This window comes from Leuresthes tenuis, unplaced genomic scaffold (assembly GCF_036924035.1).
Source record: "Leuresthes tenuis unplaced genomic scaffold, fLeuTen1.0.hap1 SCAF_19, whole genome shotgun sequence".
Classification (NCBI taxonomy): domain Eukaryota; kingdom Metazoa; phylum Chordata; class Actinopteri; order Atheriniformes; family Atherinopsidae; genus Leuresthes; species Leuresthes tenuis.
Window position 1 is genome coordinate 4,050,751 of NW_027325373.1, and position 15,805 is coordinate 4,066,555.

At 43.6% G+C, this 15,805-nt stretch overlaps 1 protein-coding gene across 2 annotated transcripts in view; it reads left to right on the forward strand.

Moving 5' to 3' along the window:
- The window catches only part of ehmt1b (euchromatic histone-lysine N-methyltransferase 1b), a 30,767-nt gene that overhangs the window by 13,061 nt on the left and 1,901 nt on the right, over positions 1–15,805 (forward strand). The window contains exons 2-25 of one of the 2 annotated variants that reach the window (XM_072371470.1): positions 2,256–2,337; positions 2,430–2,941; positions 3,497–3,728; positions 3,843–3,991; positions 5,990–6,142; positions 6,423–6,494; positions 6,676–6,778; positions 7,125–7,244; positions 7,985–8,262; positions 8,830–9,062; positions 9,164–9,379; positions 9,482–9,564; positions 9,684–9,790; positions 9,884–10,006; positions 10,220–10,321; positions 11,165–11,269; positions 11,518–11,672; positions 11,759–11,929; positions 12,045–12,189; positions 12,284–12,361; positions 12,453–12,568; positions 12,757–12,843; positions 14,385–14,463; positions 14,602–14,777. In XM_072371470.1, the coding sequence (XP_072227571.1) occupies positions 2,256–2,337; positions 2,430–2,941; positions 3,497–3,728; positions 3,843–3,991; positions 5,990–6,142; positions 6,423–6,494; positions 6,676–6,778; positions 7,125–7,244; positions 7,985–8,262; positions 8,830–9,062; positions 9,164–9,379; positions 9,482–9,564; positions 9,684–9,790; positions 9,884–10,006; positions 10,220–10,321; positions 11,165–11,269; positions 11,518–11,672; positions 11,759–11,929; positions 12,045–12,189; positions 12,284–12,361; positions 12,453–12,568; positions 12,757–12,843; positions 14,385–14,463; positions 14,602–14,777 (3,677 nt within the window). Of the gene's footprint in view, positions 1–2,255; positions 2,338–2,429; positions 2,942–3,496; positions 3,729–3,842; positions 3,992–5,989; positions 6,143–6,379; positions 6,495–6,675; positions 6,779–7,124; positions 7,245–7,984; positions 8,263–8,829; positions 9,063–9,163; positions 9,380–9,481; positions 9,565–9,683; positions 9,791–9,883; positions 10,007–10,219; positions 10,322–11,164; positions 11,270–11,517; positions 11,673–11,758; positions 11,930–12,044; positions 12,190–12,283; positions 12,362–12,452; positions 12,569–12,756; positions 12,844–14,384; positions 14,464–14,601; positions 14,778–15,805 lie in introns of both variants that reach the window. The other variant, XM_072371469.1, reaches the window with a different exon arrangement.

A 15,805-nucleotide genomic window follows, 5' to 3' on the forward strand; every position in this document is an offset into this window, starting at 1 on the left:
ATTTCTACATTGTTTTCTACTAGAAGTTTGTAACTAGGTTAATGGATTTAAGGTACTATGAAATCCACGGGGGGAGGAACAATGACATGACAGACTGGAGTCTAATGTTTCCTTCGAACATTTGCCCCAATGATGATGTTATGGCAGAGAAAAGGGTTGCAGGATCAGTTTCAGGGTGATCTGTCAGACAAAATGAATATCTCTGTTGCATTTCTTTGGAGAGCAAGGAGATGATTTCTTCTGTCAAGCAGCTCTGAAATTCTAATTGCTATAAAAGATAAAGGGTTTGTCATTATATGTCATTGGGGTGTTGGCTCCTGGTGCTTGTCCCTGGCAGCACAAAAGCTGATTGTGTGATGTGTGTTTGCTTTGTGCTTAGGTAACTCCGTCTTGTTCTCAGGTCTCTTGGAACAGATCTAAAGATAGGTCACATCAGTATAAACGCCCAGGCCTTCACATACCAAGAGACAGTGAAAGTCTGAACCACTAATGTACTTTAGAGCATGTAGGAGTAGAAAACTGTAAGAAGCATATTAGCATTTTTAACAAAATGGCTCCACCCTGGATTTTTATTCTGAGCCATTTGGGCCTCAGTGTTACAGCCATGGCTGAAGCTCTGGCCTAATTTAACATCTTTTCATGTTTAAGGAGCCATTTAAGACTCCTGATCAGCTCTCATAGCTTTGGGTTCAGATTTGAAGCTTTGTTCAGCGGCCTCCATATCCCTATCCACAAGCTTCCAGACCCCTCCAGTCCCCATCTAGTGGAAAACTGCTGCAATGGCCGCGTCATGTCAGTAAACACTCTGGTTGCGAAATGGCGGAGATCTGCAGACAACCTTCTCTGTCTCCCTTCCCCCCCCTTTCCTTTCTGTCTCCTGTGTGTATGTTCCACTTTCCACCACTAGGGGGAGAGAAGAGGCCAGTGTTGTTTTTTTTCAACTGACTTTCTTCTCCATGAAAAGAGGAAACTGAAGGGTTCTTCCTCTCCTCGCCCACACGTGTTCCTTCTTGCAGGTCAAACACAACACAAGACTGTCCCAGAGTAGATGATCTTTGGGAAACACCCTCAGTTTTACCCCAAAGACCAAAAGAGAAGTTGTTGGGTGAGCCTTGTTGCTGTTTGAGAAGGTGCCTCTTTGCATTTGGCATAGAGACTCAGGAGCACATGTTTGACGAATGATCTGGGAAATCTGTCCTGATGGTTCATTAAGTTGGGGGTCTCGATCAAACTGTCTGGTAAATCTGAGGAGTCATTGAAGAGTCACTTGCTCAGTAAGTTTGTGAAAGTGGGGCTTTCAGTGGTCTGTCTTTTTTAGGGCCTTTGATTGGGCTAGTTTTAGGGGAAAAATAGTTTTATCTCTCGTCTTGGGAAAATCAGACTAAGTACCTGCTTTTGTTTGTCACTTGATGTGACAACTGCACCCCCAGTCAGTTTGCATACTGACCTTTATTCTTCCTGGAATGAGCCTATTCCGAGGGTTGAGTGTGAATGTTTTTCATGAGTGCTTGTTATGATGGTTTTCAAGGACAAACTAATACAGACCTGCTTTCGTTTGGATATTTCAGCTGAAAAGCTCCCTAAGATTGAAGGGTTTGTTGCAAAAAGAATGGCTAGTGTGGATCGATGCTGTGTCCAAGGCCGCTTTTTTATCCTTTGGAGTTGTTTTTTAGAAGGCTGACGGTGTGCTCAGGAGGAGGAAACAGTTTAGCGTTTCCTGGTTTTGCCCTAAAGGTGATTGATGGGTGGTTGGGATTTCTTTTGAAGCTGTGGTTTCTACCGCTGTGCTGAGTGGTGTAGAAGGAAAGTTGACAGACAGTGACGGTGCACAGAGGTTGGCCCTTTTCTTGGCTTGCTCTGCAGTGTTTCTTGAAAGGAAATGACTGAAAAAGCCCAAAGAAATGTATTAATTAATTCATTTTTTGACAGAATATTTAATGTATAAATAGAAGAGGCTTTTCCATTGATATTCCTCCTTTTTGCTGAAAGAGTAAAGCAACAAATCCTACTGTTTAACAGGTTAAATGTGTGTGACTGGCAACATTGTTTTTGGAGAAAAACATCAATGAATTGAGCAATTGTTTTAGTGCTGAATTTGTAAATTGAGCATCTTTTGGTGCAAATCTAATCCTTGAGCTTTGGGAACTCAGTAGAGACATTTTACTAACTGAGAAATTAATTTAACACAGTTTCCATAGTAAACACTTACAGTTGTAGCTCTTAATTGAACTCTTTCTCCTGTCTTTTTTTATCAGCCCACTGGTACAGCCGTGGATAAGACTGCATCCACAAAGAGAGACGGACTCGATCCAGCAAGCAATGGCGAGGAGAAGTCAGGTAGCACTTCAGATAAAGTTGAAAGGGCTTTCTTTATGCATATCATTGGCTCACACCATAATTTGCATTATTTCTTTGGTTTTGATGCACAGATGGAGACAAAGAGGTAGCAGCCAGACTGGCCTCCTCCCCTGCACCCGAGGCGATGCTCAACGGGACCGAATGTGACGACATGAGGCACAAGAACCTGACAACTGGCAACAATAAGACTGTATTGTTGGTAAATGAAAATGGCACATCAGACATGGAGCCGCCACACGGTTCTGTCACTGGAAGCAATGGATTCATTCTGGTCAATCAGCAGCAGGACAGCAGCGCTGCGGTGACGCCAGGTTTGGGAGTTTCCCCTCATAGGACTAACTGGTTACCTTCGGGCTCACCGACAGGGGCACACGCAGCCAAACCCCTCCCTGCCTCAGCAGCAGGGTGTGCACAGAGTTCAGGTGCTTTAAGGACTGCCCCCAGTACAGGGACTATGTCGGTACAGGAGACATCAGACACTAAAAATGGCACAGTTTCATGTCCTGTCCCATCTTCAGCACCGGTCACTATACACAGAGCGCGCAAGACCATGTCCAGACCTGCTGTCAGCCCAGCACAAAAGGTAAACAAAGGCCTGGAGCCAGGGCTTGTAACGTTCTGCTCCACATCTGCTTTGTCTGCATCCTACAGCTGTGGTTCTGGCGCATGATTAAACTCTAAAGCTATAAACTAAAAAATGTCAGTAGCAGTAAAACGTTCCTATGTCGGGGGCTGTGTTCACACAGGGTCCCATGTTGTCACTTTTATAAGAATAAAGGTAACTTCGAACTCAAGAGGTGGTGTATGGGTGGTCCTACGCTGAGATGGCTTTATGGTTGGATGGATGGATAAACTCTGACAGATAATTTGACTAATATATACTTGTTGGGAGTTTATTGGCTATCATCAAAAATGTTATTCTAAAATGTACAAATTTAGGGGTTTGACTAATTATGAGCAGGACTGACTTAATGAACATAAGCCTCCTTTTTACTTTTGTCAGGAAGTATCCACATACCCCAGCAAAGTCATGTGTCATGATTATGCAAAATCACACCAAGAATTGTAGACAAAGTCTTTACTTTAGACTTCAAATCTGACCAAGACCCTGAAATCCTTTGCTTTTTGTCATCTGCAGCTTCTTAACAGGGAATTAAGAGAAGCAAAAAGTGCCAAAATGGAGACTCAGGTTGCGTCTGATGTGCAGAAATCTTCTCGGCAGTCATCTGCTCAGAACCATCTACCTCAGAGTCCACCAGATACGCCAGCATCAATGCAGACTGCTTCAACAGCTTCACCAGCAGCTCCCACAGAGCCTGCAGCTCCTTTAGCTCCTCCAGCTCCTCCAGCTTCAGCCAAGCTCCAACTAGGTGACTAAAAACCCACTTTGTTCTTGGTATTTTGAGAAAAGTAATCGGTGTGGTTGACTGTTAATGCCTGGTGAGTTTTACCATGACCGTGTGTGTTGTTCACTTGTGCTGTAGGGTCATATTCGGCGGGCTTTTCGTCCCGTAAGAAGAAGAGGAGGATGGGAACGTACAGCCTGGTTCCCAAGAAGAAACCCAAAGTGCTTAAGCAGAAAACTGTGCTGGAAATGTTTAAGGAACTACAGCAGTCTGCCAAGAGCCCACAGGTGTTGGCTCCTCGCTTTTTGTGTCAATAATTTCTTAACCTTTAAAGCTCCTAAGATGTTTTTGTGTGTGTTACAGAGGATATGATGAGGAAAATCAGCCATAAGTGCTATAGCTTTGAATCCTTAGACCACGACTTACATTTTGGGCGAACTGATTAAAGGAGAAGTTTGTAAAACTAAATGGAAAAGACGGCAGAAACGAGGAGGAGAAACTACTTTTGTGAGCTTCTGGCGTATTCGTGAAGACAGAATACTGGAAAAAGTTCTGTTTGTGGCTGTAATAGTGCAATTTTAATTCCTTTAAACCTTCAGTGATGTTGAGTTACTTCAGACAGTGGAAGTTGGACGCTGTTCTGGCCGTTTATTCAGGCAGCGCTGCGCGTACGAGTTTGTATGTCCAACAAAGCGAGGAACTGCACTTCTCAGCCACCCAAACGGCGAGTTGTCCTCATAATGCTGTAGTTAGAAACTGATAGAAGGTGAATACTTACCAGTTTTACACTTCTATTTGCATGTGACCTTGTATAATTTAGCTTTAATTTCTTAAGAGATCACACACGGGTGCAAAAATGTATGACACGTTACGCTTGAGTAGCGTTGCGGAGACAAGGAAAATCAGTAAGGGGCAGATTAACTTATTCAAAGAGCTTCTTTAACCCAAGGGGAGGAGCCTGATCAGAGGCCCAGTTTGAAAATGTACAATTTTGAGGAACACGGATGAGTTTTTAGGGGATTAATAGATTGTTGAATGGGTAAAATACCCAAAAAACTCATATGTATATTCAAACTGTACGTCCAATCCCAAAAGGTTTGTAACGCAGTGAAAAATGTAAAAAAAAAAAAAAGAAGAAGAATGCAGTGATTTGTAAATCTCATAAATCTGTAGAACAGATTACAACAGAACACAAGTAAGGTCCGATGTGCCGACAGGTCAGTCCAGCACCTGGACTCTTCTATTAGGAAGCCATCCTGATGCAATAGATGCAGTATGTAGCTTAGCATTGTGTTGCTGAAATATGCAAGACCTTCTGTGAAAAGGACGTCGGAAAGGAAGTACATGTTGCCTTTCAGCATTGATCTGCAGGTTTCCTGTTTCTCAGGCACTAATGCACCCCCGTACCATCAGAGATGCAGGCTTTGAACTGAGCTGATGGTTATTCTGCTTCTCATTCTCATACGACTTCTTGTTTGCGTGACAGAGCTTTAAGCTGATTTTGTGGATAGCTCCTGAGGGCTTGCAGATTATGGGCATCCAATGTAGCTTTGTCACCGGATTCTTTGAATCTTTTGATAATATTATGTACTGTAGATGATGGATGTTTTAGGTTTCTCCATCCTTCTACTGCCACTTACTTTTTCCAGTCTTTTGTTGCCGCTGTCGCAGCTTTTTTAAGACGCGTTGCTACCATCAAACTCAAGATTCGCACATTTTTTTCAGCATCTACGTATTAAGAGGTGTGGGTTGTTTTTCTCCCCTACATACACCATCTATTCAGGCCCTAAAATGGCTTGAATTGTAACGCTGTATCTTTGCCTCAGCTAATAAGTTGTTGCTGATTAAAGATAGTGTTGCTCCCGATTATTAGCTCCGTTACATGCTGCGTATCGACAGGATTGGTGTTTTAGTTTGCTGTTTGAATCCACGTTGTTGAAACCATCTGTGGTGCTCTGCAGTGCTATCGTGGAAATGCTCAGATGTGGCATTTGCATTTTCATTTGCTCACAATATGTCTTCCAGCATATCAAGCGTATGGTGACATTAGCTTTTGAAGCTAATTGTTGCAACTCTTTACTTCGCCTTTTGGATGCTTTTCCATCCAATCTTATCATTTAATCGTTAAGTCTGATGGTTTTCGTTGAGTCTTTGAACAGTTTTGCAGTTTTTAACCATCTAAAACAAACACTATCAGCCACTTAAATTTAACACCTATGTGATAACGCAAATGTTCGACCCCAGATTTCTTTACTTAACTGCTTTCTTCGGTCTTATTTTGTCAGACAAAAGACGTTGCAACCATAAATGGGGAGAAGGTGAGTAATGCGTCTGAGGAAGAAGAGTCAGAAGATCTGGAGTCTGAGGAAGAGGAACAACAGCAGCCAGCAGAGGAACCTGTCACTGCTGTCCAGGGAGCGCCTGAACCCTCTGATCAGGTGGGAGATTACAAGTCCTTTGCCTCTTTTCATATTACCCTGATGCCACGTGTGTTAATTTGTATTTTATGCACAGTGAACCCCTCTTGGAAGTTTAGTTAAACCGTTGTGCAACGTATTCTAACGATGTGTGCAGGAAGTAAATTGCGTCAACAGGAACAACGTTTTCAGTGCAAAGCTACTGCAAGCAGTTCAGTTAAATGTTCATCCTGTTTAACTTTGTAATTCAAGTTGTATGTTAAATGCTGCTGATGGACTTTGTTTACCTTTTGTGGTGGAGGTGAAAGATGAGCAAGAGTCTGAAGAATCGGGAGAAGAGGAGGGAGAGGAGGAGGGCACAGAGTCTGACTTGGTAAGACCCTCTCAGCATCATTAATCTACCTAACTTCATCAGAGTATTAGATCTCATCTCATTCCACCTCTAGTGACTGTGGCCTGAGCAGACGTGAGTGTAGTTGAATATCTCGTGATTGTTGTTACTTTCTGGCGGTTGCTGGAATGATCTCTGAATGGACTCCATCTGTCTGCCTCAGAGCACCGAGTCTAGTTTGAAGAAGAAGATGAAAAAGAAAACAAAAGCAGACAGCGCCTGGCTCCGGCCCTCCAGGAAGAGGAAAAGGAGGATGAAGACCAAAGGTGATCACACACATACATGTGGATGTCATTCAGCTGCTCACCTGGAGTCCTCGTGTTGAACGAGATCAGGAGTAAAGCGACATTTTATTTGAATGAAATATATAATCTGGCATTTCCTCAGAAGGAAATTGAGTTTCTTCTCCATCTCGTAATCTCTTAAACCTGACTGAGATCTGATGTTTAATCACTGATACACCTTGATGAGTGTTTCTTGCCTCATTGCTTCACAAACATTCACACGTGATTGAGTCATTGCTTAGAACAGTGTATGCCGTGTTCTCTCTGTACGCAGCTTTTCTGGAAAGTAGAGACACATTTTCTTACTCTTCGCTGTTTTTATGCTCAGAACTGGAGGCAGCGGCTCAGCCCCAGGCTTCAGCTCATTCCCACGTACGTGATGACAAGGAATACACACAGGTTCTCCCATCCGAGTCCGTCAGCCTCAGCAAGACATCACACAACAAAGGTGAGGGTCTGTCCACATACGCCTAACTGACTGTGTCTCTTCAAAGCAAGCTCCTCGCGTCGGTTCATTTAAGCCGATTCATTTGGACCACAGACTTGAGTCAAAAGCTGGGTTTCAAGGGAACTCGAAGCAAACTTTTGCAGTGTGGCAGGATTGAATGTGTAGATCAGGCAAGATTACATGGTTCTGGATCTGAAAGCATGAACATTTTCACGGGGAGAGCCAAAGTCATGCATTTTCCACCCTGTGGCTTTAAGGAACTTTCATACTGATTACTTAACAAACACACCTGGATGAAGGCAAAATATTTTAAGGACTGAATGCTTAATTGACATTTGTTATTCAAGGTTTGTTGCATGCCGAACACTCCTCTCACCCCTCTGAAATTTAGTCTCGCCGTTTTTTTCCACTGCGTGGTACAGTGCGTCTCAACACGGCTCTTTTATACTTTAGTAGTGCGTAGGCGGGATATGAGCTGCTTATTATTCCAGAGACTCAGACAAATTGCCTTTGTATGTATGCATAGAGTGATGTTTGTGTGAGTACATCAGTGTTTGCAGTCATGTCAGAGTGACAAACAACTGTGTTTTAAGCCAAAAAAAATACACTCAAAATCCCAAAATGGAGAATTGCTGATTGTGTTTGGTTAAAAGCTTAATCTTCTTAACTTTTTCTGTGATTAAAGAGTTCTTTATCTTGATCGGGCTTAGCTCCAGAGGGTTAATTATGTTTCTTCTCAGACTCTTCAGGTTCTGCGGTCGAGGAAGCTCAGGAGCTTCCACTCTGCAGCTGCCGCATGGAGACCCCCAAGAGTCGAGAGATTCTCATTCTGGCAGACAGGAAGTGCATGGCCACGGAGAGTGTCGACGGACAGTTAACTCGCTGCCAAAGCGCCGTACTCAAACATGAAATGATGCGTCCCTCAAACTCTGTTCAGCTGCTGGTTCTGTGTGAGGACCACCGCAACGGCATGGTGAAGCACCAGTGCTGTCCCGGCTGCGGGTTCTTCTGCAGCGCGGTGAGTTTCAGGGTCCCGCTGCTGTGTACCATCCTCCTGCTGCCCAACTGGCAGCAACTACAACGATGCATTGTTTTATGTTTTAGTCCAATTTCGTTTGACTAGGAATATTAGACCCAAAGCATTTCACATTTGCAGCTTCACGCATACATATCCCTCATATTCCTAAGTGTGTCTCTGTGGGATTTTCTTTTACTCGTTAAACATTTATGACACCAAAACTTTGGGCGTAACTCTGTAGCTGTTTTAGGTGCCGTTGTATGAGAGGCAAGCGCAGCTTAACCAACACAGATCAAGGAAATGGTATTTAACAGGGGGAGAAAAATGCTTCTGTACCTTCATTAGGCACTTAACTTTATCTGGTGTGATCATGAGATGGAATTTTAATGTTCCAAGCTGGAATCAGAGCTGGTTTGTCCTCCTCCTTTAATTTCCTGTTGCTTTTTCCTGTTACCAACACAGGATATTTTATTATGCTGGACAGACTGTAAAATGGGATCATTTCAGGTGAAGGTTGTCATGTTTTCCAAATGTCTGCTGACTGACACTTTGCTTTCCTCTGTGCAGGGGACCTTCATGGAGTGTCAGCCAGATGTCAGTATCTCTCACCGGTTCCATCAGGCATGTGCCTCAGTGCTGAAAGGTCAAAGCTTCTGCCCCCACTGTGGAGAAGAGGCCAGCAAGGCCAAGGAAGTCACCATTGCCAAGGCCGACACCACCTCCACCGTGCCCCCAGCTCTCGCTCACGGGCCAGCCACGCCTGGAGCTCCCGAGGGCCGAGCTGACACCACCACCGGCAGGTAAACTGCAAACTCCTGTGGCGACTCCTTCAAAAGAGAAGAGAAAAAGAGATCAGGCTTGTTTTTTCAGAGTAAACTGACTCATTTGATGTGTTTTTCAGCTCTTCTTGTTTGGCCTTGGGTGCTGAGGCCAGTGGCAGAGCCGACAGTTCGCTCTCCATTCGTTCTGCTCACGGACTCGACGCCTCTGCTGTTCCTGGATTTTCCAGGAATGTCTCTCTGCACACCGGGATGGGAACACCAGCCCCTCCTGCTCTCCCTCCAGGAGCACCTAAAGAAACTCTAGATAGCATCCTGGTTGCTCTTGACATGGAGAAGTAAGTGGGGCTGCTGGAGGGTCACCGTATTTATCCAAATGACAAAAAGCCCACAGCTTCTGAGACACCCTTTTGATTTTTAATTGCGTGTTCTTTTATTAGGCCCAAAAAGCTGCGTTTTCACCCCAAGCAACTGTACCTCTCTGCCAAGCAGGGAGAGCTAAAGAAGGTCCTGCTTATGTTGGGTATGTAAAGCCCATTCAAGCCACTCACAAACACCTCAGGTTTCTACACTAAATCATTTTTAGATGTACCTTTTACTTCAGTTTGATTGAGGTGAAATATTTTCCTTCCTTTATCTCAGTGGACGGTATTGACCCTAACTTTAAGATGGAATCTCAGAACAAGCGCACTCCGCTACATGCAGCAGCTGAGGGGGGACACAAAGACATCTGCCACATGCTTGTACAAGTAAGGCTACATTTCAGTCGTGATCCTGAGTTTCACCAGTTCAAACTGAATCCTTTAGGGGCAGCAGCTAACGTTTGCTGTGTGACGCTTCAGGCTGGAGCAAACTTGGACATGTGTGATGAGGATCAGCGGACTCCACTGATGGAGGCCTGCGAGAACAATCACATGGAGGTGGTCTTGTATCTGCTGAGAGCTGGAGCCAGCTCCAAGCACAAGGTAAACCCGCATCAAGCTCATCCTGGAAATGAGTGGCCTCCATCGGTCAGCTAAGAATTTAAAAGATCTTTCAGTTTCCGGGATGAAAACTCCTGCTTCCTCCTGAAGCAGCCTGCAGAAGTGACAGACGATTTAATCACGTGTATATTTTTAAATATTTTGAATGTTTAGTCTTGAGAAATGATCAATAAAACGATTGTCTGTTGCTCTCAGGATGTTGAAGGGTTCACGTGTCTCCACCTAGCTGCAAAGTCCGGCCATTACAAGATTGTTGAGTATCTTTTGTCCACCGGACTGATTGACATAAACTGCCAGGTCAGTGCAATTTCATGTTTTTCTTTCAAAACAATGAGTGAAAAATATAAAACAGCTTCTTTTTTTGCTTGTCCCCAGCGTGTTAACCACAGAGGTCGTGTTTGGGGTGTATTACTAAACCCCAAAGTTTTACTTCTCCCTGCACTCAGGCTTCTGTGGACTCACAAAACTTATCCCAGATTTTCTCTCCTCCCAGCCAAGAGTTCCACATATGATGCTAACGCCGCCGTCTCTTTGTCGGTGTGCTTGTTTTGCTTCACAGTGTCCTCTCCGGCTGTTACCGCAGATCGTCTTATTTTAGTCGAATCCAATTTAAATTGAGTTTATTTACACAGCCACACTCATCCCGGCTCACTTTCCAGGAAACAATTAGTTGCTTCTGAACAGTGTTTTCCAACACCTGGTGAGGATGTATCCTCCGTTGAAGTAAAGGATATTCTTTAGTATATTTAATATAATTCCTATTTATGCGTAATGTATTGTTGTGATGTAAAGTTGTGGTGGTCTGGAAAAAAACCTGAATGTTGTGCAGTTTGGAGACTTCCAAAAGTTGGACTTTTGCAGGTTGATCAGATGGTTGGAATAAGCTGTGATGTCTGTGTTTAAAGTCGCTGTGAAGCCTGCTAGTTTCAGGCTGTGGCTTATGATGTTACTGTGACTGTGAGCATGATTCGAAGCGTGCTGCGGCGTGCGTGTACGTTTGACTTAAACAGATGCTCTCACTTTCGCAGTTTGTTATAATGTGGAACGCTTCATAACTGGGAAGGTGCTGTTGATAAAGAATTACAATCATCTGCACTTTGAGTGGCTTTAGTGTTAACTTGAGAACTTCGTTTTTCCTAGGATGACGGAGGTTGGACGGCCATGATCTGGGCCACAGAGTATAAACACGTGGACCAGGTGAAGCTACTTCTTTCCAAAGGAGCTGACATCAGCATCAGGGATAAGGTTGGCAAACAAGTATTTGCACCCTACGTTTGATATGCTTTATGCATTATGTTACGTCACCACGTTAGCTCCAGAGAAACCTTTAAAGGAACAGGTTTGCTCGGTAGTGACACAGCTACAAGGAGCATATTTTCTCTGCAAATCTTTTATTTGTTTATTTATTCACCAGATTCCAAAATGAAAGCAGTCTGATTAATTTACGATTTGCAGTTAACAGCATATTGTGGATTTTTGTTCATCTTTTGTAGGAGGAAAACATTTGCCTTCACTGGGCGGCATTCTCCGGCAGCGTGGAGATTGCTGAGCTGCTGCTGAATGCCCACTGCAACCTGAAGGTTGTCAACATCCACGGAGACTCTCCTCTGCACATCGCTGCTCGGGAGAATCGCCTGGATTGCGTCACGTGAGTTATGAGCTCCAGGAAAAAACACCAAATAAAACTTACCTTTTGACAGAAAGAAAACATGCTGTCTCGTCTCGTTTCCTCAGACTTTTCTTGTCTCGAGGAGCAAACGTGTTTCTGAAAAACCGTGAGGGAGAAACTCCTCCAGACTGCTGCAGCCACAACTCGAGGGCCTGGGCCGCCCTGCAGGCCAACAGGAGGGAGAGGGATGCCAAGAACTCCAGACTCCGTCAAGCAGAAGAAAAGGTTCTTCACAGGTTGGGAATTGAACCGTCACTGCTGGAGAGAAACCTGGCTTTCAGGTTAAAAATGCAGAGTGGCATTAGTGGCATTCTGCATTGGGATTTCCTGACTTTGTGTGTCTCTTTGCAGTGACATATCTTTAGGGCAGGAGCGAGTTCCCATTCCCTGTGTCAACTCCGTCGACAGTGAACCTTACCCCGAAGACTACAAGTACATTTCTGAAAACTGTGTCACGTCCCCCATGAATATTGACCGGAACATAACACATTTACAGGTGAGATTCTTCAGGTATTCTAAAGAAAAAGGTTGGATTTGGCAGCGTGAAGTGACCACTGTTTCTTTTTCTTTCTTCCATCTCTGGTTGACAGTACTGTGTTTGTAAGGAAGACTGTTCTTCAAGCATCTGCATGTGTGGACAGCTCAGTCTGCGCTGCTGGTATGACAAGGTAAGGCCAAAAGTCTGCAAAGACAGAGTCCTCACACGGTATGCATTATACATTCTCACATTCTACTGTGTGTGGATTTGATCACGTATAGAGCGGCTGCCTGCTTCCTGAGTTCTGTCGTGAGGAGCCTCCTCTCATATTTGAGTGTAACCATGCATGCTCCTGTTGGAGGACCTGCAAGAATCGTGTCGTGCAAAATGGACTCAGGTATTTGAAACGCAGCTCAACATGTAAACAAGTGGAAAGATCTGAGAAATGTGATTGTGCTGGTGGTAGAACTGATGTGGAATCGCGACCAGTAAGGCTGCGAGGAGGTGTCATTTGATTGATTTAATGTGCATCCGAAACGCCTGTTTTGGAGTTAGTGTTGCTTAAAGATGTTGTGCATCTTCTAGGATCAGACTTCAGCTTTTCAGGACCGGTAAAAAAGGCTGGGGAGTCCAGGCTCTGCAAGACATACCGCAGGGGTCGTTTGTATGCGAGTGAGTTAAACACACCGACAAGACGCACGCTTCACTTACACTTGTGGTTTTTCATTGGTTGCCTTTTGTTTTATTTTCCCCTCAGAATCAGTCCTGTATTTTCCTTCCATAATTTATAGCTTTTACATGAGGAAGAAAAAAAAAAGTGTAAAAGCAGGTAATAAAGTGTGCTGTGACACATTCACACCCAATTAAAAAAAGCTGCTACTCTTACACATGCAGCTGCTGTATCTGCTGCCAGATGGTAGCAGCTCAGCCTGTGAGTGCGACACAGTTATGGTTCCTGCTTTATCATGTGCCGTTACACCACTCCTGTTAATATTTTATTATGGTTACAAAAAAGAAATATGAACAAAAAACTGTGCATTTAAGATTCTGCGTGCCATTTAATAAAAGTAGGAAATAAATAAAACATTGTCACGAAAGCCTTTGACATTTAGATGGTTTAATGTTTAAGTTTCTGATCTCAACATTACGCATCGTCTCCAGGCTGTGTGTTAGGGCAATACTTTATCTTAAAGGGGAAGTTATTTATTTATTTTCTTTAAACCTAGACCTTATTTCTGCCATAAAATACGTTCATTTACTCACCGAAAGTTGATCAGTAGATCACTCGAGAGCTGCGTATATCCGAATAACGGGAGGGAACGGGTCAGAGACAATACAGCCTCTAAATAAGGCATTATCTGTCTTTATTTCACCAATACTTTAAGAAGAATGAATGAACGAACGTGTACTATAGCTCTGTTAGCTCAGAGCTGCTGTGTTGTTGTTATTGGCGGCTATCGGGGGGCTTATAGAGGGCTTTCTACACACTCGTCTACTGGGATGACGTCATCAACGTGCGCCGCTGCAGCACAGCTTATTTACTCCGTGCTCTGTGACAGTCGGCTAACTTCACACAGAGGTTGCTGCTGATAGTTTTGTGCAACACGGCAATTTAGAAATAGGCAAAAACAAACCAGCAGCAGCAGCAAATTCTGTGTAAAGATGCTGCGGGTGTAGAAAGCCCCCCGATAGCCCCCAATAACAACAACACAGCAGCTATGAACTAACAGAGCTATAGTACGTGTTCATTCATTAATTCTTTTTAAAGTATTGGTGAAATAAAGACAGATAACGCCTTATTTAGAGGCTGCATCTCTGTCTCTGCCCTGTTCTCTCCAGTTATATGGAGATATGCAGATCTCGAGTAATCTAAATAGCGTCCAAAGGACGCCGACTTTCACCAAACTGTTATCGGTGAGTAGATGAACACATGTTATGCCAGAAATAAGGTCCAGGTTTGAAAAAAAACGAACTTCCCTTTAACTTGAATGTGTTGGCACACAAAGTCCATCCATTGAGTGGATTTTGATAACATGTTTAGTGCCATTTACTTTATTCGAAATGCATTGTTTTGCTTAATATTAAACACTCTAGACTTGAACATGCGTCACAGGGAGAAGGTGAATCTGAAGTTTAGTGTCTCAGAAGCGCTGCCTTCTGAAGTAAAGCTAGATCTGACCCAGCTGCTGACGAGGCCGTCTGCTGTTGAACAGGTATGTGGGTGAGATCATCTCTGAAGCAGAGGCAGAGATGAGGCAAAACGATGCCTACCTGTTCAGCCTGGATGATAAGGTAAAAATGATTTAACACTTCCTTTCGGTCGTTTTCTTGTTGAATTATATTTTCGCTTCTCATTTAGAAATGTCCTCTCAGCTGTTTGCTGGCTTTTTCTTTTTTTTAGTTCAAGCTTTTCACATCTTTTCCTTCCAGCCTCAAGATCTCTACTGCGTCGATGCTCGTTTCTATGGAAACATCAGCCGCTTCTTAAACCACATGTGTGAGCCTAACTTGTTTGCTTGTCGAGTGTTCACAACACACCAGGACCTCCGTTTCCCACACATTGCCTTCTTTGCAAGTGAAAACATCAAGGCTGGAGAAGAGCTTGGGTAAATTTGCGTTATTTTTATTTTTTTTATCAGTGCCACGTAGATATCAAATCTCATGTTGAATCCGTGTTTGATGCTCTCTCTTCATAAGCACACATTTGATACTTTGGGTAACAGTGGTACATGCGAGCGAAGCCTCAAGGACAGTGAGGGTTTTCAGTCATTCATTTCCCAAAGTTGGTAATCTTCTGTGGAGAAAGTAAGTGAATTCCTGGTTTCAGAGAAACTTTGAAATGTACAGGTGGACATTAGCGTCCGCATCGAAGCAGCAACGGAGCATATCAGAACATTTAAAGCAAAATTGTAGTGTCAATAATTCCGCCTTAACGGAACAATAAAGAAGCTCATGTTCGCCTGCCCTAAAACACCAAAGAAAACAAAGCAGCAGAAGAAGAGTCAGAAATGCAAAGCTCCAATGTAACGCCCACCTACAGATGTGTTCAATGGTAGAGAACTTTGGGTTTAACCAGCAGAGGTTCTGAGCCACGACGCGAGCAGTGAGTCCAGGTAAAGGGTTTGATGAGTAAAGCCCATCGAAGAGCCATTATATAAGATCTGCGGACTCCAGAGGCCGCTGAGTCGGATGTACCATAAATGATCTACTGTTCTGTGATGGCTCACTCAGAAGGTCTTGAGATCACGACACGATGACACCAAAGACGAAGCAAATGCCAGACTAAGAGGTTTATAGATGACAAGTTTACCTGTAACTTACCTTTAAAATCATCAAGACCTCATCTGGAACCCCACAGTGAGGGAAAAATGAAATGATAAACTCAGAGGTCATGGAAATGCACGGACGTTTAAAAGTGAAGGAGTGAAAGCTGATGTCAGCTGGAAAGAACAGAATGATGACTCATCGAGTCATGTGACTAATTTAAACGTAGATCTGTTAGTTTGTGAACCTTAAGACCAGAGAACAACTAAAAGCGTAGTCGCAACAAGAAGAAATTCATCAGGAGTCGGTACGAGATGATTATTATTATTGTTATTTATATATATATATATATATATATATAAGTCAGTTG